The 22,993-nt window shown below is 44.0% G+C and overlaps 2 protein-coding genes across 3 annotated transcripts; one reads left to right on the top strand and one right to left on the bottom strand.

Annotated features, from left to right (window-relative positions):
* Positions 1-2,016: 2,016 nt before the first annotated feature.
* On the bottom strand, positions 2,017-19,133 carry LOC142020196 (TLR adapter interacting with SLC15A4 on the lysosome-like). 2 transcript variants are annotated; one of them, XM_075007864.1, is made up of 2 exons: positions 19,004-19,133; positions 2,017-3,075 (listed from the first exon to the last, which is right to left on the bottom strand). In XM_075007864.1, exon 2 carries the CDS (start codon positions 3,027-3,029, stop codon positions 2,103-2,105), a length of 927 nt encoding a protein of 308 aa, XP_074863965.1. In that variant the 5' UTR covers positions 3,030-3,075; positions 19,004-19,133; the 3' UTR covers positions 2,017-2,102. The 2 variants fall into 2 exon arrangements, with proteins under 2 accessions (XP_074863965.1, XP_074863964.1); XM_075007863.1 differs by lacking the exon at positions 19,004-19,133 and adding an exon at positions 3,893-4,006.
* On the top strand, positions 18,982-22,287 carry LOC142020197 (SH3 domain-binding glutamic acid-rich-like protein 3). The gene is made up of 3 exons (XM_075007865.1): positions 18,982-19,098; positions 20,246-20,413; positions 21,836-22,287. Exons 1-3 carry the CDS (start codon positions 19,051-19,053, stop codon positions 21,935-21,937), a joined length of 318 nt encoding a protein of 105 aa, XP_074863966.1. The 5' UTR covers positions 18,982-19,050; the 3' UTR covers positions 21,938-22,287.
* The last annotated feature ends 706 nt before the right edge of the window (positions 22,288-22,993 follow it).

The following is a 22,993-nucleotide window of genomic DNA, read 5'->3' as shown; positions in this document are numbered from 1 at the left end:
GCAACTCTAGCTATGGCAATTGCATAGCTAGAATCATCTTATCTACAATCAACTTACCTGGCCAGCCACACAGAGGGAGGTTGATGGGACAGTTTCTCCCGTTGCCCTCTCTTACTCCTCACGCTAGCAAGGGGTATAGGGGTCGACTGTCATCCCCAGATAGTTCAATTTTGTGCATCTCTACCAGACACAATAAATCGAACTCTGGAAAATCAACCCTGAAAGGTTCATAGTACAGACTAGTCCTGAGTTTGATAAATTTTATGGAGTCAATGGCATGATTGCCGACAATGGCATATGGCCCATCCATGACTGGTATATTAGCATGTATGTCTTAGCAGCCAGATGGGGAAATAAAGAGCCCAGAGATACTACAGAGGATTCTTTCCTAAGTGTCTGGCTGATTGGTCTTGCCCACATAGTCAGCGTAACTTGTCACCATACTGGGGGTCAGGAAGGAATTTCCCAACTAGTCAGCCTGGCAAAGACCCTGGGGAACTGTCACCTCTCTGCTGCATGGGACACAAGTCACTTGCTGGTTTGAATTAGGATAAAAGGTGGAATTGCTGTAACTTGAAGTCTTCAATCAAGATTTGAGGACTTCAGGTAAAAGTTTTGGTCATCCTACAGAAATGGATGGGCAAGGCTCTGTGGCCTGTGATATGCAGAAACTCAGACTAGATGACCAAATAATCCCCTCTAGTCTCAAAGTCTATGAAATATTCATGCGTTTCCTCCCCCTATTTGACCAGATGTACTTAGCAAATTATTTGGAACTGGCTCCTATAAAAGAACTGGTGTATTCTCTTCTGACTGCACCATCTAGAACTGGAAAATATTGACTGAACCAATTTTGTTAGAAAACAGTTTTGGGTTGATTCAAAATGGATTTTTTTTTCAGATTTTTCAGTAAAACAAACAGTTTCACTTTAGGTTTTTTAGATGCTGTCTGTAGTTTTCCATTATAATGTACTCTATATAATACAAAACATGTATTACCCTCATAGAAATGCACATATTAAACTTCTACGGAGTATTCTCATAAGTTTTCCTCTGTGATAAACATTTTATATGTAAGTGAAATGCTATGCTGAATAAACTGAATTACTAAACAGGATTTTCAGAACAGAAGGCCATTTTCTCTGATATAATGGGTGAAATCTACAATAGAACCCTCTAAATTTTAATGCACAAAATTATGACTTCAAATTTATGAGCTGATCCAAAGACCACTGAAATTTATGTGAGTCTCGCCACCATCTTCACTGGGCTCTGGATTAATTTCCTAGGGCACAGTCCTATACCCAACATCAATACACGTGACTTACTTTGGATTAGTAAGTACTAATCTTATGATATACAGTAAGCTCTTTCATATCCAGCATTCTATTATCCAGAACTCTCAAGTAACTGGCATTTTAACCATAAGTAAATTTTAGTTATGTTTACCATAAGTATAGTATAGTAGTAGGCATCCTTCAGTCTGTATAGACTATGGATCGCGCCCTTTAAAGTTTCAATTGAGGACTTCATTTACAGCATCTATTGTGACTATGAAGACCCACACGAGAGTGACAGTCCTTGCTGCATCTCTTGCAGATAGTATAGTGAAAGTAAATACAAATAAATACAACCAATACAGTGTAGGCTTACCGGGTACAATACTACTGTTGTGGGTAAATAAAGTACTCTGCATATATTTTTGTTTCTTATATCTAATCTTGGTTTTTTTCAGTGTTATGCATTGCCAGGTATTCCTCTTTATTATCCAGAATATTTGAATATCCAGCAACCTCCCAGTCCTGGGGCTGCTGGATATGAAAGAGTTTACTGTAATTACTGGCATACTAGGTGTCAGCAAGGCTGGGCTCTTCGGCCATTTAAAATGTGGTTCAATAAGATTTTGTAAAAAAAAAAAAAAAAAAAGTCATCTGGATTACATTCAACATCACAAGGTCAAATGACCTTAATCTGAGCCCTGGCACAAGTAATGAAGTGGCACCATAAAGTGTGGTTTAAATGTCAAAATTTATTGTCAGTAGTGTCTCAATTAGGTACATTTCACAGACTAATCCTGAAAAAGGAGACTGCAAACAGTTCAGTCATGATTTAAACTGTATCCTGGAGTTCTTTCTCTTGCTTGGCGACTGTGAAAACTGTAAATTTGGAGTGCTAAATTCAGAGCTGTGTCCACTTGCAGCATTGCGGAAACTAAACAAAGCTAGAGAATGTAAGAGTGCTTCTCTAGCTTTAGTTGCTTCTTTGGTTTGTTCTTGGGAGATCTGAAGGCTTATCTGATTTAGGTTATTCATGATCAAACTGGATGTCAGGAGATTTGTTACAGAACCACACCTGGTCAGGTTCTCTTCAAAAAACTGTTTATAGAGCTCTTCCACCTTTGTATCCATGTAGTTGTTCAGCACAGAATTTGAAAGAGGCTGCTTGTGGAGTGTCATACTCCTTTCCCCACCTTCATCAGTATTCAAGGACTTAGTAGCCATTATTTCAAGAGACTCATTTAGAGGGGAATGCCCTAATGGAATATCTGCCGACAGTAAAACAGGGCCATCCACAAGTTCATCACTTACATGGTCCATAATGCAACCTGAATCATTCATATAGTCTCCTACATGGTCACCTCCAATATGTAAGTCAGGATAATTTTGATAAATACTGTGGCATGACCAGGATCTATACAAATCTAGCTGGCTTTCATGATTTTGTTCTCTTCCTGGTATATGCAAAGCTGAAGATATGGTTCCTTTAACACTTGCTTTTTGTTCTTTTGCAGGTAGCTCTTCTTTAGGTTTCCACTGAAGCTGTTTATTATGTTCAGTTTTGCTACCTTTTGCAATGGTCACGTTTGCCTTCGTTTCTGAAGCAAAATCTTTAATTGTTGGTGTATCTATAAGGTTACCTTTCCAGGTTTCCCTTTCATCTATTCTGTTTATGTGACATTTGTGAGATTTAGCTGTGCTCGGTTTTCTTTCTTTGTATATGATTCTAGTTAGGATACCTTCTGCCAACATGTTGATCAGTGGTAGAGACTCAGTAACCAGCAGAGCTCACTAATTCCTGCAAATACAAAGAGGCCATGTTAGGGTAATGCAAAACAAGTGTAATAATAAAAAAAAGAGTTTAAAGTGTTTCATGCAGACTACAATGTGTGTTTTGTTTGTTTGTTTTTTTAACAAAACAGTAATTAAATTGCTTTTTCATCAATTCCATTTTTATAATCAAAGTAAAGCAAGCCATCATGCCAACAAAAATCAAATCGAAGCCAATAATTTGATCCTTCCTTTTCTGTATCAGCTCGGTCTTGGACTCTTCTTTTGAACTGTGATAACTGTGCTGTATTATGCACATGACTTGTTCTCGATAAGACTTAATCAATAAAGTCATTTCATCCAGTGACTGCCAGAACCTCAGCTGGTAGAAAACTGGTACAATTCTACTGAAAACAACAGCACAACACCCAATTTCAACAGCTAAAGTTCTGACTGATGATGTTAAGCAGAAGAGACACAAGACCTTATGAGCCTAAATCTCACTGAAAGTAAATGGAACTTAGGTACCTATGTGCCTAACTCACTTGTTAAAATGGGAGTTAAGCCCAGATCTGCGAAGATATTTAGGCATCTAACACCTATTGAAATCAATTGGAGTTAGGTGCCCAAACAGTTTTGAGGATCTGGGCCTCAGTCACTTATGAAAATTTTGCCTCTAATGTTCGGTAACTGTTCCAAGTCTTTGAGCAGTATGTCCTATGTGGAACCTTTAGCAAGCATACTTTAGAAATACAGATACTTCAAGTTATTTAAGCAAAATAAGCGGGCCTCTACATTTTGGAACAAAAGATAAGCTGAGACAAACTAAAGAAAACCAGACTTACCCTTTCAGAATCAGTATACGCTGTGGATAGTCACATAAACTAACATTACAATATTTCAACTGCAGCAAGGTTCTAAGTTCTCTCTCTTTATTCACAGCAAACACTGTGTGTGCAATAACTGGAGCACACAAAATTTTGTTCCTCTTTTTCTACTTTTAAAACAGAAGTGTCGTCACTAGTGGAAAACTGTGTGGTCCATAAAAAAGCAGTGACAACAAATCCAAAAAGAGGATGCAAAAAATGTGGGTGGTTAAGACTGATTACTGTGTGTTCACAACTAGCATGACCGCTTTTTAATTTTGCAATCGGTCAACTAAAAATAACTAAGATTATGAAAGGCTTAGTGTGGCTAGTAGACTTCTGTTGGCTACCTTAGCCATGCTCATAATACTTTTAAAAATGCAAGAGTGCAATCAAATATTCTGTTGAGCACTTCGATCTACAGACAAACAAATTTAGTAATTAAATTAGATGCCTCTCTCATTTGCACAGACAAATGTTTGTATGTACAAGCTTCTTGATTTGCAGGTACAGAACAGGTATAAGTGAAGTAAAAAATATAAAGATTGCTTTTAAAAAATGGAATGCTCAAAACAGAGGCAGTAAATCTCACTGCTGTTTCCCTCTTTAACGCCAGAGAGCACACAATCAACTAGATGCTGACAGCCTGCAGTGTCCTAGTACTACGTACTGTAACCCAGACAGTGACTATCTCATCTGTGACATGATCTGAGATCTTTGCAGTAATCAAACAACCCAAAGTTATGGCTTCTGCAGACCCTACAGCCAACCGTGGGTGACTGGTAGCAAACACCCTATGGATAACACGCATTCTTTAGGGGAAAAAAAGTGTGACGTTTTCAAAACTTGTAATTAGTTTGCTAAGGTTTTCTTGCAAGGAAAAAGGTTAGAAACTTTTTTTTTTAAATTAAACCAAACTCTCACCTTCTCATTTTAATTCCCTCCAAGACAGGGGGAAGCAGTAACTGTGAGCTTCATAGGTGAGCAACAGCAGCTCAGAGGCTGAATTTCAAAACTTGCCTCTAGATTTACAGACTAATTCTGCATTCCCAATGAATTGCAATGACATAGCACTTACACATCTAATTATGTGACTTGTACTACAATCATATGGGTAAATATCTAAATAGTATCATTCCTCTGGGATGATACTATGAGTGGGTTGAAGACTGTTTAAAAATTTGTCTTTGTCTATCAGAGTTCAAGAGCCAAACACCAGTCAAATTACACCAATTTATACTATCTGAGGATTTTGGTCCTAAAAGAATATCTAAGAGAGGATAAGATATTTTGCCTTTTTAATTTCACTACTGCAGACGTTTCTGAAGTGGGCCTTCCCTTCTTACTCATTATACTCTATCCTTAAGTAGAAGGATTTTTGTGTCAAGATGTGTCTCTTTAAGAGAGAACAGGACCTGAGACTACATAGTTGCTTCAGGACCTGGGACTAGGTAGCTCCTTCAGTATGGCTGATCTATCCCATCTGAATACTTTGAATAATTCAAATGGAACTACTAGTCAGCGAGGAAAATGTTAAAAATACATTAAATAAAGAGGAAACTACAACAAGAGAGGGTCTATTTAACAGCCCTATCTGAAGCTAAAGAAGCAGAACTGACAAGAGCGGGGCTCAGGCAGGGGAAGCTGCAGCTCCACTCCTATATCTTGGTGCTTAGGCCATTGATGATCATTAGCCAACATCTCCTGTCTTGGGCAGTTGTTTCCAGTTCTGACCATGTCTTTTTAGTGTCTGCCTTCAAACTCTATGCCAGGTGTTTCTTCGGAGCCCTCTTGTGATACTGGTGGTTGGTTTTCTAAGGCAAAAAGCTGAAAAGGGTTGAAAAGCTGCAGCTGAAAAGGGTTGCCAAAATCTCTTGGAGAAGGTATTCAGGTGAGGCAAGCTATAATTGTTTGGGAGTAGGGTTTGACATCAGGAAGGGTAGGGCTATATAAGCCTGTCGTTAGTCAGGAACGCTGAGAAGGAATCTGGTGGTCTGTCATCAAAAATGAGTGTCACATAAAGCTTAGAAAAAATCTGGAAAGTGACAAGACATGTGAGACTGATTTAAATGGAGCCTGTTGAACCTTACACTAAGACATGCAGCAGGGTCAGACTAGAACCTTCTCAACCAGTAAGAGAGCCCCAGCAAGGTTTTCCCACTAAAGGAGGGTTTCTTAGTAGTGATTGGAGACCTTCAAGACTGCATATGTCACATGGCGGCAGCCAGAGGAACTGACCCTTTACAGTTTTTAAAACAGAGAAACAGTATTGTCATTAACAAAAATAAAATTCTATGATAATGGAAGGCCTAATCCATGCACAAGAATTTACAGTAAACAACAGCAACGTTGAGCACTTTAAGATAGTTGCCTGCACTTGTGGATGGCAAACACATATTGCTGCAGGGAGGGATTGTCAGAGGTGCTGAGATCCCGCAATCCCTTATGACTTCAATTCAAGCAGAGGCTGTTCAACATTACTGAAAGTCAGTCCCTCGTAATTCCTTTTATATGCACAGGACCGAAGGATATCAGACCTGTCAAACAGACAATCATATAACCATGACTGCTTGCATATTAAATTCATCAAATTGAATACAATTGGAATACACTAAGTAGAATATTCTTTGCACAAGTAATGTTTAAAACATCTGTGTTTTTAACTTCACTTTTGGGTTCTTCAGAATGTAAAATAAGACCCTAATTATTAACTCTCTTGCCCCATCTCCAAATGAATAAAACTAAAGACACAGTTAAATGCAGTAGGGTCTCAATATTCTTGAACCTTAGGTTTGCGAATTCAATTAGTCACAAACAGCCGCTTCCCAGGGGCGCCAGGGCACTGAGCGCTGGCAGCCACTGCTTCCCCTGGGCTTCCAGGCAGGAGGGCCAGCACCCGCCGCTTCCCCCAGGACCCCAAGCAGGGAGAACTGGCAGCCACCGCTTCCCCCAGGGCTTGCAGCAGAAGCGCCGGCAGCTGCCACTTCGCCCGTGGCCCTGGGCAGCAGCACTAGCTGCTGTCACTTCCCCCAGGGCCCAAAGCATAGAGGGCCAGGAGCTGCCAATTTCCCTGGGGCTTGGGACAGGAGCGCGAGCACCCACCACTTCCCTCCCGGCCCTGAGCAGCACTAGCTGCTGCCACTTCCCCCGGGGCTCCAGGCAGCGGCAACAGCTGCTGCCGCTTCTCCTGTGAGGGTCTGTGAAAAAAATAAAATAAATAAAAATGATAATCGAAAATAAGTTAATTGCAAAGTTACAATCAGTTATTATTTTTAAGTATCTTCCAATAATGTTATTAATTACTGTCTGAAAAGCTATGTTGTAGTTTCCTTTTTTATTTAATTAAGTGTACATAGCAGCTAGAATTGACTGTGATGGGATCCATGAACAGTTTGTGGGGAGTGACTGGGGGTCCTCACTAGTGAAAAGGTTGGGAACCATAGCAGTAGGCACTCATCTGTAGAGCCCTGCATGGACATAAAATTGGTACCCTTATCCACATCTGCAAAACTGATCTGATGTATCTGCACTGATAAAAAGCAGATATCCACATATTTCCATGGTTCAAGAGTCCAAATTTGAATCTATATCCATATAGACAAAAATTAACTGCAGAAAACTATAACCACATTCATGGATGCAGATACCCAATTTCATAAAGTGGATATCTGTGGATTTGCAGGCCTCTACGTATCTGCATCTTCAGTTGTGTAAATAGTAGTAGGCATCCTTCAGTCTACACAGACTATGGATCGCGTCCTTTGTAGTTCCATTTGGGATCATCATTTGCAGCATCGACTGTGACTGTGAAGGTCCACACAAGAGTGACAGTCCTTGCTACATCTGTTGCATGTGTAGTGGGTGTCTGGCAGGTCCTTACTGTGCTTTCTGTGGGCTTGCTTCTCCTCTGCTAGCTGCCTGATCCTCATCTCACCCTTCTGAAGGCTCTTGGGTAGTTCCTGCCTCCATCTGCTGCGATTGTCTGCCTGCTCCTCCCAGCTGTTCGGCTCGATGTCTACCTCCCTGAGGTCCCTCTTGCAAACGTCTTTGTAGCACAACTGGGGGCATCCGGGAGGTCTTTTGCCAGAAGCTAGCTCACCATACAGGATGTCTTTTGGGATCCTTCCATCATTCATCCTGTGGATGTGGCCAACCCAGCAGAGCCGCCGCTGCCTGAGGAGGGTGTGCATGGTTGGGATTCCAGTTTGCTCAAGGACGGTAGTGTTGGGCACTCTGTCCTTCCACAGTATTCCAAGGATGTGCCTGAGGCAGCGCAAGTGGAAGACGTTCAGCCTCTTTTCCTGGCAGGTGTACAGGGTCCAAGACTCACTGCCATAAAGAGGGTGCAGGCTCTGTAGACTTGCATTTTGGTGTGGGTGTACAACTTGATGTTATTCCACACTCTCTTTCTGAGTCTGGACAGAGTTGTGGCTGCTTTTCCGATCCTCCTATTTAGCTCAGTCTCCACTGACAGGGTGTCAGTGATGGTGGACCCGAGGTAAACAAACTCATGGACGACCTCTAACAAATAGTTGTCAATGCTGATTGATGGAGGTTCAGCAATGTCCTGACCAAGTAGGTTTGTCTTCTTTAGGCTGATGGAAAGCCCAAAGTCCTTGCATGCTTTGGAGAACTGATCCAGCAGTTTCTGAAGCTGGTCTTTTGTGTGTGACACTACAGCAGCAGCATCCACAAACAGCATCTCTCTGATGAGGACTTCCCGCACCTTAGACTTAGCTTTCAGCCTTGTGAGATTAAACAGTTTCCCATCAGATCTTGTGTGCAAAAAGATGCCCGCTGTTGAAGATCCAAAGGCGTGCTTCAGGAGGAGTGCAAAGAAGATCCCGAACAATGTCAGAGCAAGGACGTATCCTTGTTTGATGCCACTCCTGATGCTGAAAACATCCGATAATGTGCCATCATATTGGATGGTTCCTCTCATGTCTTTGTGGGAAGACTGGATCATTTTGAGTAACTGTGGTGGACAGCCTATCTTGTGGAGCAGTTTGAACAGTCCATCCCTGCTGACCAAGTCGAAGGCCTTGGTCAGGTTGATGAAGGCAATATAGAGTGGCTTCCTCTCCTCCCTGCATTTCTCCTGCAGCTGCCTCAGAGAGAAAACCATGTCAATGGTAGATCTCTCTGTGCGGAATCCGCACTGTGATTCAGGATACATCCTCTCAGCAATCTTCTGGAGTCTGCCGAGGATGACGCGAGCGAACAGTTTACCAAAGATGCTTATGTAACCCTTCTGTTAACGCCAGATGCCTGCCAGAAGGGCCGGGTTCAACTTTTGTGGGGTTTTCCTATCAAGGATACAATTAACCGGCTTGAGCCCCCACCTAGTGGCCTGGGACAATTTCACCCCCGTGCCGGGTGCCTGTAAGGCGGTTCTCCCCCCACTCGCAAGCACAGAGTCTGAGATAGAAATGGCTTGTTTAATGACCGTAACCTACCCCAAGGTTACAGCGACAGATGCAGTGTATCTCAGCACAGAAGAGACAAAACCCCTTTTACCCAGATACCATCCCCATATGCAGTAGAGCCCAGTCTCTTGCTGGGGCTCTTGGCCCTTTTCCACACACACACAGTTACAGGGTGTACCCTCTGCGGTACAGTCCCAAACTTAAAGCCCACAGATACATTACCAGGGCAATACTAGCTGTTCACTTGTCTGTAGCCTTCCCTTGCTGTCACCAGCCGCCCGCTGGTCGCCGTCGTTTACCGCCGCCGCCGCTCCTACCGGCCGCCTACCGGTCGCCGTCGTCTGCCGCCGCCGCTTCTACCGGCCGCCCTCTGGTCCTGCTGTTGTCCGCCAGTCCTAACCCCACTGCTTGGGACTGCCCTAAGGCAGAACCCAGTGATTTCAGCTCTGTGTGGCCTCAGCTGCCACTCTGTGATTTCAGCTCTTGGTATCTCTAGTGGGGGGTTTCACAAACACCCTAGTATCCAGCTCTATCTTTTAACAGGTGGGGAGGGTTAGTCAAGCCAGGCTTATAGCTATATGGCCAAGGCATAGGCAGGGCCAAGGCACTCAGCAAGCTGGCTCAACCCATACCCTCCCCTTGCTCTCTCACAATGCTTTAAACCAGGGAGCCCTGTGTAATCAATGTGTTACACAGCTAAGGCGACTGCCCTGTCCCCCACAACAACCCAGAGCATTGGTGAGATCTCACAACTCCCACCTTAAGTGTCAGCTTAAATTGTGATTTTACAACTACATGTTTACAATAGACCAAATCTCATGGCTTACTTGCTACCCATTAGGCTTTGCCTGAAAAGGTATCACACTTGCACACCTTTTGCATTCTTATGCAGATGACCTCTGGGAGACTCATTCCTCCCAGTCTTCAGCAGTACTGCATTCCTTCTGCCACATTCCCTACATCTAGGAGGGAGATTCCACGGTAACTGTTGCAGTCACTTCTGTCTCCTTTGTTCTTATACAAGGTTACAATGTTAGCGTTGCACATATCCTGTGGAACCTCTCCCTCTCTCCAGCACAGGCACAGCAGCTCATGTAGGGGTTCCAGGAGGGTGCCCGTGGCACACTTGATTACCTCTGGTGGTATACCATCCTGGCCTGGGGCCTTTCCTACTGCAATGCTGTTGACGGCTTTCTTCAGTTCGTCCTCAGTTGGTTCCTGATCCAGTTTGTCCATTACTGGTAGGAGCTCGACGGCATTGAGGGCAGTTATCAACCACAATGTTCTCATGTGAGTACAGCTTGGAGTAGTGCTCGACCCAGCGCTCCACCTATTTGGCTTTGTCAGTGATGACGTCACCAGATTTGGATTTCAGAGGTGCCATCTTGTTCGGGTGGGTCCTAATGCCTTCTTGATGCCCTCGTACATTCCCCTGAGATTACCAGAGTCAGCACTGGTCTGGATGCTGCTGCATAGCTCGAGCCAGTAGTTGTTGGCACAGCGCCTGGCTGTCTGCTGTACTGTTCTTCTGGATGCTCTGAGTGCTTGCAGGGTACTCTGGCTCGGCGAGCGTTTGTACTCCAGGAGTGCAGCTCACTTCTTTTCGATGGCTGGAATCATCTCATCGGAATTAGCTTCGAACCAGTCATTTGTGTTTCTAGCTCTTCTTCCAAACACTGACAAGGCCGTGTTGTAAATTGTATCCCTCAGATGCTGCCATTTGGATGTCACAATGGCACCCCCAGGGCTGCTGCGCAGATTCTTCTCGAGGGTCTCTCTGAACTTTTCGGCTCTCTCTGAGTTTGCTGCCTTTCTGGCAACAATGCAGGGCCTTCCAGTTGGTTTAGAGTGGTACAGCTTCTTGAGTCTCACCCTGAGTTTGGAGCAAACTAGCAAGTGATCTGTATCGCAGTCGGCACTATGATAGCTGCGTGTCAGAAGGACGTTTTTGAGGTTATCACGTCTAGCGATGACCACGTCTAGTTGACCCCAGTTTTTCGAGCGTGGGTGTCTCCACGACATTCTGTGCTGTGGCTTGGTTTGGAAAAACGTGTTTGTGATGCACAGACTGTGGCACATGCAAAGTTCGAGAAGACGCTGTCTGTTTTCATTCATTTTTCCCACACCAAAGTAGCTTAAGCAGGAGGGCCATGAATCACGATCGGCTCCAACTCTTGCACTGAAGTCACCCAAAATGTACAGTTGTTCATGAGCAGGTATTTGCGCTATGGCAGCACTAAGCACGTCATAGAACCTGTCTTTTACTTCTGGTGTGGCGTACAGGGTTGGAGTGTAAGCGCTGATCAGGTGGACAGGACCGACGCAAGTTTGAAGTATGACCTGAAGGAGTCTTTCTGATTTGCCCATGACTAATTCCACCATTTGTAGAAGGGTGTTTCTGATGGCAAAGCCAACACCATGCTTCCTGGATTCTTCTTGGGCTTTACCCTGCCAGAAAAAGGTGTAGTCCTGTTCCTTTAGAGATCCCGAATCTGCAAGTCACGTCTCCTGCAGAGCAGCGATGTCAACTTGGAGCCTCTTCAGTTCCTCATTGATGACAGCGGTCTTTCGGGTGTCGCTGATGTCCTGAAGATCATCAGTCAAACCGGTCAGCATGGTCCGCACATTCCAGCAAGCAAGCTTAAAACTTTGATGGTTTCCTTTTCTTGTTGATTTTCTTATTGGTTTGCCTCGTGCTCAAATTTCAGTCACTTGTCAGGTTTGGGAACCTTAAGCCTCACGCACCCAGTGAGGCAGGTGAACTATGGTGGGACAGTACCCTTCTGGCTGGGGGCTGCCCAGCTTGAGGCAGGCAGTGACTGTCCAGTGAGATGCGACGATCTCTCCCACCGTCAAAGGCAACCCTGGAACTCGTTCTCTACGCTAATAGAGCAAGAGCTTATAACTGGTATCTGTTACCTCCCATGTTGGTTCAATGCTGTTAAGCGATGCTGGAGTACCTCTCCAGGCGCGAGCCTGGGCAATTTTTTTTGAGACCCTGGGCTGCCCAGACACCAGTGTTCCCCTCTTGGCTTTACTGATATAGTCCAAAGGAGAGGATAACCTCTATGTCTGGTACAAGCTCAGCTGCAGGAGTTGCCGGGTCAATGCCAGAAGTTGGCACAGAACTGCCTTCGGACTCCCCTCTGGATTTTCTGTCAGGGTTTACTCCCTTAGCCTTGCTCCTTCCCAGGATAACCCACAAGGCAGTGGGGCATGGAAAATGTGGGTAACAATCCCACTACCTCGTGCAACTCCCTGGCACCACGTGTCCCCATAGCTCCCCGTGGCCTGACAACCTCCTCACCTCCCCAGGACCCTCCTCCCCACCCCTCTGCCTCCCATCACCTACCAACACCCCCAGATCCCCCCTCCCTGCCCCCTTGCCCCCTATCCACTCACGTCACCCCACCTCACCGCACTGCCCCCCATCAGCTCTCATCGCCTCCAGGTACCCCCTCCCCCGGGCTCTCTGCACCCGGCCACGCGCTGCAGCAGCCCCACGTCCTCCACGAAGGTGCCGATCTTGCGGCTCAGCCACGCCCTGGGTCCCCGCCAAAGCTTCCAACTCTTCTTCTGGCTGCGGCTGCCCCCAGAGCCCCACAGAGCTGCTGCGGGCCGCGCGTGAAGGGATCGCAGGACTGGGCCTGAAAGCCCAGGCATCTGAGCCGGCTGCACCACCACCAGCCTCCGTGGGTGCCACCATCCACACAGCCATACCACACGCCCCCAAACCACATGCCCACCACCGACACCCCTCAGTCTCGCCCCCTGCCCCCCAGTTAAATACACTTAATCTTTCCCAAATCCTTAAAATCTATTCTGGCTACAAATTCTTTAGAGAAGAAAATTTCTTTTTTGCTCTGCCTTTGTACAGGGAGTCTCACTTCATGACTGGGATTCTAATGTGCTACCATAATACAACTAATATATTCTAATAGTAAGAATGCCCATTTCTCAATGGTTCTGAAACTCTTAACCAATGAGTATCGAGTGCCATTGGAACTGTTGAGCACTGTACTAAAAAGTGAATGCAAGTCAAGTTATCCAACTCTAGACCACAGTCAAGACACCCAGACACCTCAGTGAGATACGTGGTCCTGAGAAGCCTACAGGATTACACTACAATACATTATATGTAGACAAGGCAAACAATATTGTTTTTCACTATTTTATGCCTTGGAGAAGATGTAAATGATACAAAAGATCCTGGGAATTCCTATATTTTCCTATATTCCAGTATTTCATGTCTTTGCTGCTCCAGCCTCTGAACTGTGGACTCACACCAGTGGGAATGTTGAAGCAAAGGGACTAAGGTCCATCCAAGATAGGATGTAAGTATATAAAATCGGGAGTGGGGGGGGCGGTGTTCATTTACAGTTCTCCATTAGGTTTGATTAATCAGGGACAGATTGTAATTTGCTGTATGAAAGTGAATATCCAAGTATTAAATTGATAACTTCAAGTTTTCTTGGAAATCAGGTTCCTACTGTGGAAAATAAAAGGTTCTTCCTAAAGCATTTCCATTTGTAACTGGATTATTGGACATGTGAAGCTAGTTCAGTTTCAGACAAGTGCCCTCTCATTGAATGGACTGTGTGGGTATATTGTGTATCTTACAGTGCACAACAAATTCATTTGGTGTAACTAGGATAGCAAACTCTCTAAATTAAAATATAATAAACTCACCGGTGGCCAACTCCTCATATTTTTAATTTTAACACAAATTACAGGGAGTCTCCAGAATTAGAAAAATAAGACAGCAAATTGGGAAATATCTGTGTTTCACTATCTTAGTTACTTCCCCTTCTTAGACCTGTTTTACAAGAACACACTGGTACTTTATTTGCAGAACTATTATACACTTGAACCTCTTTAAGCCAGCAAGCTTGGAAAAAAATATGCCGAATTATGGAATTTTCTGGACCATGGGTGTTCACCATAAAGAAGGGTAGACGAAGTCTATTTCTAAAGGTTTTGAATGTATAAACAAATATTGAGGACTTTACATACATAACATGTTATAAAATAAATCCTTAATGCACAGTATTTAAACTGTTATTTTGTTTTTATTATCTCATGTGTGCAATTAAACAGAAAACCACTAAGTGTTCAGTACTGTGTTCTGCTTTTTCTCCTGCTTAGAAGTTATATTTGTGCTAGACACTAAGGTGTATTTTTTTGTTTTGTTGCACTGTATTTACACTTATTTTATCATCATTGTGGTGCTCCAGCCATGTGGGGATCTGAACCAGGCCTCCTTCCGGGTTACAGACATCCAGGTTAAGGAGGGTCAAGCGTATTGAGAGATTTGCTGAATCAGGTCAGTGCAAAAAAAGCTAACAAAAGATCATTTTTATGAAATACTACAGAATACATAAAGTACCATAAGTCCCAAGTCACAAGACAAACAAGAACTCGTTAACTGCAGAAGGCAAATGTGGTTTTGGTTTTCATATCAGTCAGTGACCAACTGATATGACTGACAAGTCATGTGGATTTCCAAGCAGGAAAACTTTTTTTAAATATTGTACAATACTCTCAAGCTCTCAGGCACTGAACGAATTTTTGGTTGGTTCCCTTGTTAAGTTTCCATCTCTTTGGCAGAAAATAATAATTTAATGGTCTTGCAAGCACTAGGAAAAAACCTCCTAACTATATGATGATGGAGGGAAAATATACAAGTGAAACACACAAATGCTATTTCTTCCCCCAGTCCCCTCTCAAAAAAAAAGTAGACCTGTAGCACCTTAAAGACTAAGGCTACATCTATACTTATCAGGGAAAATTGAATGTTTAGGTTCAATCTCCTGAGGCACTGTTTCGTGCATGCACAAAACAGCGCATTCTGGGGTCAAAGTTGACCCCTTAACTCCTTGCAAGACACAAGGATTGAGGAATGTCAGTGGGAGGAGCGCTCCCGTCAACATTCTGCCGTGAGGACAGGGACCAATGTCAATGGCTGCAAAATCGATTTTAGGCACGCAACTGGCGTCCCTAAAATTGTGTAGCAGCTGTCGACATTCCCGGTAAGCATAGATGTAGCCTAACAAATGTCTTAAGGTGCTACAGGACTGCTTCTTTTATGTGAAGCTACAAACTACCATGGCTACCCCTCTGACACAAATGCTATGTAATACACTGGACACTGTGAATGCGGTATCCTCTTTTTACATTTAAATAACAACCTATGTATTGATTCCTCAGCAATAAACTACTACACACAATTTATTCTAACTATAAATTAAAATAAAATAAAAGCAAGGTCATGTGTAACTTTGTCCAATCTTATCACACTAGAATGACTGCAGTTCCCTTGTCAGCAGAGTTTTCAGCCTTTATGTGAGTGCCTTTAGGAAAGAACTGTCTTTTTGTGTATAAAGGAACTACCACACCTTGAAGGGATCACAAAATAATAATATGCTTGTATGTAAATATTCATTCAAATGAAATCAAAGATAGCTAATCAGGTCCCTGCATACAACACATTCAAGCTCTCCTCATGCGCAAAGTAAGGCTGGTTACATGAGAAACTGGATTATCCTAAACGGATTTTTAACACAGATGAGATTGTGCGTTACAAATATTCAAATCCAAATTAATCCTCCAAATTATACGGCAACTAAAGAATCTCATAGGGTGCTTATCCTAAATAAATTATTTTGAAGAAATGATCTTCAAAACAGAACAGCTACAGTAAGAATTCTAAGTTCAAGTGAATGTTTCAGAATTTCTGGCTTCCTTGTATATCTGCCCACTACCAGCTACTCCTAGGGAGAAACAGACATAGTCCTGTTTTGACTATGTGACCTTGTATTTTCAGACACCAATAATAAGCTACGTTCTTTTGTCACTGATTGTCCATTTCCTTTTTCTAAACTCCTTTAAAGAGTTTAACTACCTTTCTCATGTGCACTGCTTTCACAAAGATTCACACTGTGTAACTCCTTCAATGCTTTGCCCCAAACTAGCAGAAATACATACTTTCTGATGCCCTATTTATTCTCTTATACAACCATACTGTGTTCTAAGTGAATGCAAGAAATAAACTTAGAGAGCTGAGTCCAACTGAACTCATAACATAACCTAATATTTAAAAGTTATTTAAAATGACTATTTCCACTACAGATTCAGTGCTAATAATAATTAAGTATTTCTCCATCTTCATCAACCCTGACCTGGAAGAATCAACTTTGAGAGCGGAAGGGGTACTTCAAATTCCATACAACTCCCTCCTCGGGTCCTCTACTGAGACTACCAAATTAGTGGCAATTGCAGTAATATCACACAGATTAGGTAAAATAAAAATTTGGGGAATAATAATTAAATTTTCTATTAAAGTGTGCCAAGCAGTCAGCAGCAAAAAGGCGGGGGGAATCTTTCCACTGGAGCATGTCAGCCTCAACAAAATATAGTAAGGGAGACACCCACAGTACTGAGAAGGTAAATGAAGACTACAGATGTAAATGCAAACAGAGAAAGTCATACATGAGTTTGTGTAGGCCTTGGAATTACAACACTAAAATTTTAATCAGAATTTATAAGGAAAGAGACTTTTTACAATATGACTACAAAATTCATCTAAGAAAAATGTAAACACAGAATGAAGCTTCCTCCTAGTCCCATACCAAGACAATGAACAGGTGAAAACAGACCTACCTTATAACTTTCCTCTATTGGGGCTCATAACACTGTCTTCATACATTTTGTTTATTGTCATCTCGCGCAGTGTTAAGACTTTTCAGACTGTAAACTACTTGAGGCTGAGACCTCTCTTTTTTATTTGTAAAGTGCCATGCACACCAATGGTGCTAACTTAAAAATAAATTATAATCAGTAGCAGCTAAAGGTGAGATTTAACATAGTCTTTTTCAAACAAGACAAGATATAACCCCATATTTCAGCTCAGACTATATCTTTTACACACTTACCAATAAGAAACAGAAATTGATTACCTGCTTGATTGTTTAAACTTATCTGGTATAGTTCCATCTCCCTCTTTAACCTGCTCCCATAACAGCATTTTTTGCAACCCTTACCTCTTATAGCTCCTCAAATACACCTCAGTTCCTTGCAGCAACTTCTGTCTCACCTGACCCTTGACGCTCCTCTTGCCTGTGACTTGTTTTTTGGTTGCTGAGACTGGCTCCTCATGAGAGTTTTTCTTTGTTTCACAAGCCCAACCAAATATGAGAGGCGGCTACCACACAGCCAGCTCAGCACCCCAGCTCTCTTCACACAAGCACCTTGAGCTGGCCACTTGCAGAACATGAACAGCTCTGCTTTAGTAAAATGTATTCTGTTGTCTTGGAGGCATCACACCTCACTGAGGCACAATTGTTCCAGGAGTTCCAGTGGAGGCTATATGCCCAGGCATGGCCTCAAATACTGAGCAGTGCTTGAAAAGAGAAATGGCATCCACTATTTCTGCAAGGATAGTAATAATATGACTACTATAAACAATGGTCAGTTACATAAAACAACCTAGGCAGATACCCTCTATTGCTCCAGTTAGCGTAAATATAACACTTTCCTTGCGAGATTTTTAGTTGTGCTTTAGCATCATGTCACATTTGCACCACCTACTGAAACTGTTTTCAACTGATCATTAACTTTGGGACCCAGTTGCATTTTCACTGGTTAAAAGGACATTTCTTTAGTGCTTTTACTGTTTTCCTTCTTCAAAACCAACTCGTCTCATCCTTGTTTTGTGAACTGTAGTATGCGAGAAAGACATAGCAAGCACAAGCTCCTTTGAGTTTACCAAGTGGCAGTAGAGAAGTGGCATTTTGTATTCTAACAGCCCTTTTCCTTTTGAGATTGAAAACAAATGAACAACTTGAACTTTACAATACTCCTGTAAGGGGGTCGCTGTTACTGTTACTCCGTTTTAGAAGCGTGGCGGGAAAAGTCACTCACACCAATTGCCCAAACTCAGGCAGACCTGAAGCAAGAGCAGCCACTGGGGTTAGTCACCTCAGCAGGCAGTTTACCTCCAAGTACACAGAACAGCTGGAAGAGGAGCCCAGCGCTCCTGCGCACCTGGCCTCTTCTGCCACGTGGTCCTCGCAAACCGATCCCACCCCAGTAGGGCCGCAACACTGGCCCGCAGCCGGGGCACTGAGCGTGGGGTGTCACGGTGCTACCGTTCACTGCTGTTATCTGCCGGGCCGGCAGGGGGCGCTGACCCCAACCCCGTCTGGATGAGGAGCCCTGAGAGCTGCGCGCGGTCACGTCTGGGATAACCGCTCTGGCCTGGCGGTGGGGGAGGCCGGGCGCATAAGAACCGGGGGGCGACGGACCGGGCAGTGGAACTGGGGTCGCACAAATGGCGGGGCTGGGCACGGGCAGCCCCTGTTTTCCACAGGGAAGCGGGCGTGGGCCGCGCCGCGCGGGCGTGGAGCCTCCTAAAGCCGGGCGGGCGATAACTACCGCCCCATCCGCCTGAACGAGGCCTGGTAAAACACAGCCGCCCTCGACACGTTCTTCCGCTCTTTCCCGCGTGCCCGCGCATGGAAATACGGGAGCTCCCGCCCCCTGCGCAGACGAGCTGGCCAGGAGCGGGAGGGCGGCCGGGCGGGCCTAAGTCTCATTGACAGTCTGGATCGGCCAATCCGGAGCAAGAAACAAGCTCGGCCCTTCTGGGACGATAGCGGTTCGTTACCTTAGTAACCGCCTGAGTGGCGAAGGAGGGGCGAGCCCGCGCGCACCATGGCCACCATTAGGGTCTATTACACCAGCGTCACCGGATCCAGGGAGGTGAGCGGGGCAAGGCCCGCTAGTGCCAGGCAGCAGTTTGACGCTTCCCCCTCACCCTCCCGCTACATTCAGTCCCTCCCCGCGGCGCTGCATCCTCCAGTCACGGCGCCACGCTCAAGGGGCTGCGCGCGCACGCGCATCAGCACCCGTGAGCCAGGCCCCTATTCCACGGGGCTGCACCCCACGCGCACCAGAAGCGCAGCCCCACTCCCAGCACCCTGGGGCGGAATCTGACGGGGTTTCCTTCATCACCCCCACTGGCCCACCCCTCCCCCCCGCACTGTCTCCTAGAGGCTGCTGCTCTGTCACCCATCACCATCCAACGGCCCAGCTTGGAGCTGTATCCCCTGGGGGCGCTGCACATGTCCTCCATCAGCAGCGAGAGCCTAACAAAATCCCGCCCCCCTCCCCCACCAGGTCTGCTCCTGCACAGGCTGCACCCCCACCCACCAACTGCACATGCTGTGTGAGTCTGGCAACCTGCATCAACCGTCCAACACGAGATGGGATCTCGGGCCCTCATAGGTTTTTAAATGGTTGTTGAAACCTGCAAACATTCCACGCATTTGTTTAAAAATATTCGGAACCAATTCCTGTCTCAAACTGAAAGCAAGTAGGCCGAGTTCCAGTCTGAACAAAACCAGGTGAAAAAGAGGAAATTTGAGCGGTACATACCAGTGATTCTCAACCAGGAGTATGGGTACCCCTGGGGGTACACAGAGCTCTTCCAGAGGGCATACATTAACTCACTGTTTCTCCATCTTTTTTGATTAATAAAAAAATTACTTATTTTATGTTCATCTATTTTAATACTTTTTGCACAACCATAAGTGTGATGGCAAGTGTGTTGCTGAAAGGCAATTTTTTTTCCAAGCCACCAGTTATGATTAAGTTGTTTAAACAACTATGTTGCAATGGGAGAAAAAATGTGCCTGAAAACCATAGGTACTGGGAGTACTTATTTTTTCAACGAGTACTTGTAAAAATGGTTAAAAGTCACTGGTATGTACTGTAGATGAGATTTCTTAATTTATTTTTGATTGGCTATTTAGGTAGAAACATATTTTAGTGTGGAGGGTTAGTTACAATGCAGCTGCCAATAGGAATAGAAGCCTGTTTTTTAATTTTTTGTTTGTTTCAAATCTAGGTGAAGCAGAGACAGGCAGAAGTTACTCGAATTTTAGACATTAACAAAACAAACTATGAGTTGATAGATGTATCCATCAGTGAGCATCTGCTTCAAGAAATGAGAGTGAAGGCTGGTAATCCTAATGCAGTACCTCCTCAGATATTCAATGGGGATGACTACTGTGGAGTAAGAAAAAAAATCTAGATTTTGTTTTTAGCATGTTTGAATGTCTTGAATGAATTTTGGATGCTTACTCTTTCAGCTATCAGACAAACAGAAATTGGGCTTTGTTTGTTTGTTTGTTTGTTTGTTTAAAAACATTTATATCAAGGCATATTATGGACTGAACACTGCCTCTTACCAGTCTGCACAGGGGAGGGTAGCACAGATTACTACTCAGAGCACCCCTGCTCACAATGAGTTCTGCAGGAATTGTGAGCCACATCATTTTTCAGCAAACTAAATCCACTATGCCATAGTCTATGCCATACAATGCTAATTGAACTTTCTGACCAGCTACATCAAATAATAAGGTTGTTTGTGCTTGTGTTGTGTCTGGTCTGTAGTGGATTTAGGCAACAGTGTTTAAACTGCAGTGACACAAACAACTAATGTAGATTATTTCTGCAGATACATTTTACCTAGGTTCAAACCACTGTAAATTCTCGCCAGTGCAAATCTCACTAGAGGTTTGTGCTAATGATTCTTATCACTAGAAAAGGACGTAGTGACTGCATGTTTTTTCCTTTCTTGTGCAGTCATAGACAACAATTAGCCATAGAAGCTAAACAACTAACACAGGACAGACTTGGCCTGAAGTACTTTGTGATACTGCAGTAGGAAAAGATTCTATACAAAACAAACTGTAGTATGTTTTTATGCACCAGGTTTTTAACATGATCAGGCCACTGCTGGTAGTCAGTCCAACAGTTCAATTTATTTCAAGTTATCTTGTAGTTTATTGTGAAGAATGAAATGTCTAGAATTTATTCACCAGGGATTTAGTATAAGGTACTTGTGTATGCAATAAATTTAGATTACTTTTTTTAAAATTTTCATATCACAGGTACGAATTGGAATCTGGTAGAATGTTTGTGAAAGCCAAAGGGTCCTGCCAGAGGGTAGTTTGTGCTGTGAAAGTGCTGTAGCAAGCTTCCTTCTTACCCAGCCCTTTGCTTGTTTCTCATCTCTTTTGCCCTGGAGTTGGGGTTGGGGTTTGCAACAGGTCCCTAGGGCAGGGAACCCTACCACTGCTCCTGGAACTGATCTGCCTTGTTCTCAAACTTTTGCTGTCTTCCTCTGTCTCTCCTACACCTCTTCTCCTATCTTCCCCCTCTCTCCCCTGCCTTTCAACTGTGGAGGTTTTTAAAAGCTTCATGAGGTCAGCAGTGTAGTCAGCTGATCCCAATTTGCCTGAATGCCTTCCCAGCTGCTTCTAATTGCCCTGCTGCCCTCTGCTTCTGTTTAAAAGCTCTTTTCCCGTTTTGAGCTGCGTTTCTCCCACTCTGCAGCACTCTGGCTTGACCCTGCCCCAGGACACACGCAACATTTTCCAAAAACAGAGTTGGGTTATAATGCTATTAACACATGTATTTGCACTTCTTTAAGGATTTTAAGATGTTATATGAAGCAACTGAAAATGAAGAAGTTTGGAAGTTTCTGAAGATGGCATCAATAGACAAGCCTGCAAGAGAGGAAGTTACTGTTTAATAGATGTATTCTGATCTGAAGTCCAACAGTGGTCCAGAAACCAAATACACTAAATATATTTATTCTCTAATTGTTTTAATTATTCAAGTTATTAAATATATATGTATATTTGTATGAGTGCTACAGTAAAGCAGATGAACGTCATCTGTAGTAGACCACACACTAACATTCAAAAGCAGTTTTTCAACCAAACTAATAGCAAGAAGAGCAAATCTCTTGAAAGGTTCTAAACTTCTTCTGTTATGACAGCAGCTGACATTGTTTTCCACTGCTCGCAGAGGTCTTTTATTAAACAAAGTAATCCATACACATTCTTTTGACCATTAGCACGAAGCAATTATTTCACAATACAGTGAGAGATTATATTGTTATATTTATTGAACAGTTATTTTTGTGGGGCATTCAATAAAAGGCAAATTGTATATAATTAATTTTTTGGTTTAACTATGTTTCTTTTCTAGAGGTAGTATTATCTCATAGCATGTCTTCCACCATGGTATAATAGTGCATTTTATTGTTATGACACAGAAGTACTTTCATATTCTATACATTCCTGTTCTTGGAAAACAAGAACCTCCCTCATCTGGCCCCTTCAGGACCTGTCTGGTGCCAAACAAGGGAATTTGCTGGACAAAGAGAGATCCTCCCTGCACCCAGCCTGCGACCTCTCTCTGTTGACAGTGCTGCACCCCACTAGCCCCCCTGCATCTGCTCCTGTCACCTCAAGCCCCTGCTGCCTCCTTACCTTCAGCCTGGCCAGGTGTGGCCCCAATTCCAGATGCAGCTTTGCTTCTGGCCATAGCCCCAGCAGCTGGCCCTGTAGAGGCTAGTTGAAGCCCTGACCAGGCTCCCAGCCATGGCACTGGCCTTGGGGCACCAGCTTCAGCCCCAGCTGGGCTGTTGGCATGGCTACAGCCCTGGGCCACTGGAGCCGGACCATCCCCAGACCCAAGGGCTTTCTGATCCCGTAACAGCTGTGATCTCCATTTTGGGAGGGAGAAACCTGTAGTCTCACTTGTTGAAGCTGTTCCACTGTGAATAGATGAGTGACTGGAG

This window comes from Carettochelys insculpta, chromosome 13, assembly GCF_033958435.1.
Source record: "Carettochelys insculpta isolate YL-2023 chromosome 13, ASM3395843v1, whole genome shotgun sequence".
Taxonomy (NCBI): Eukaryota; Metazoa; Chordata; order Testudines; family Carettochelyidae; genus Carettochelys; species Carettochelys insculpta.
This window is presented reverse-complemented; position numbering and strand designations above follow the sequence as displayed.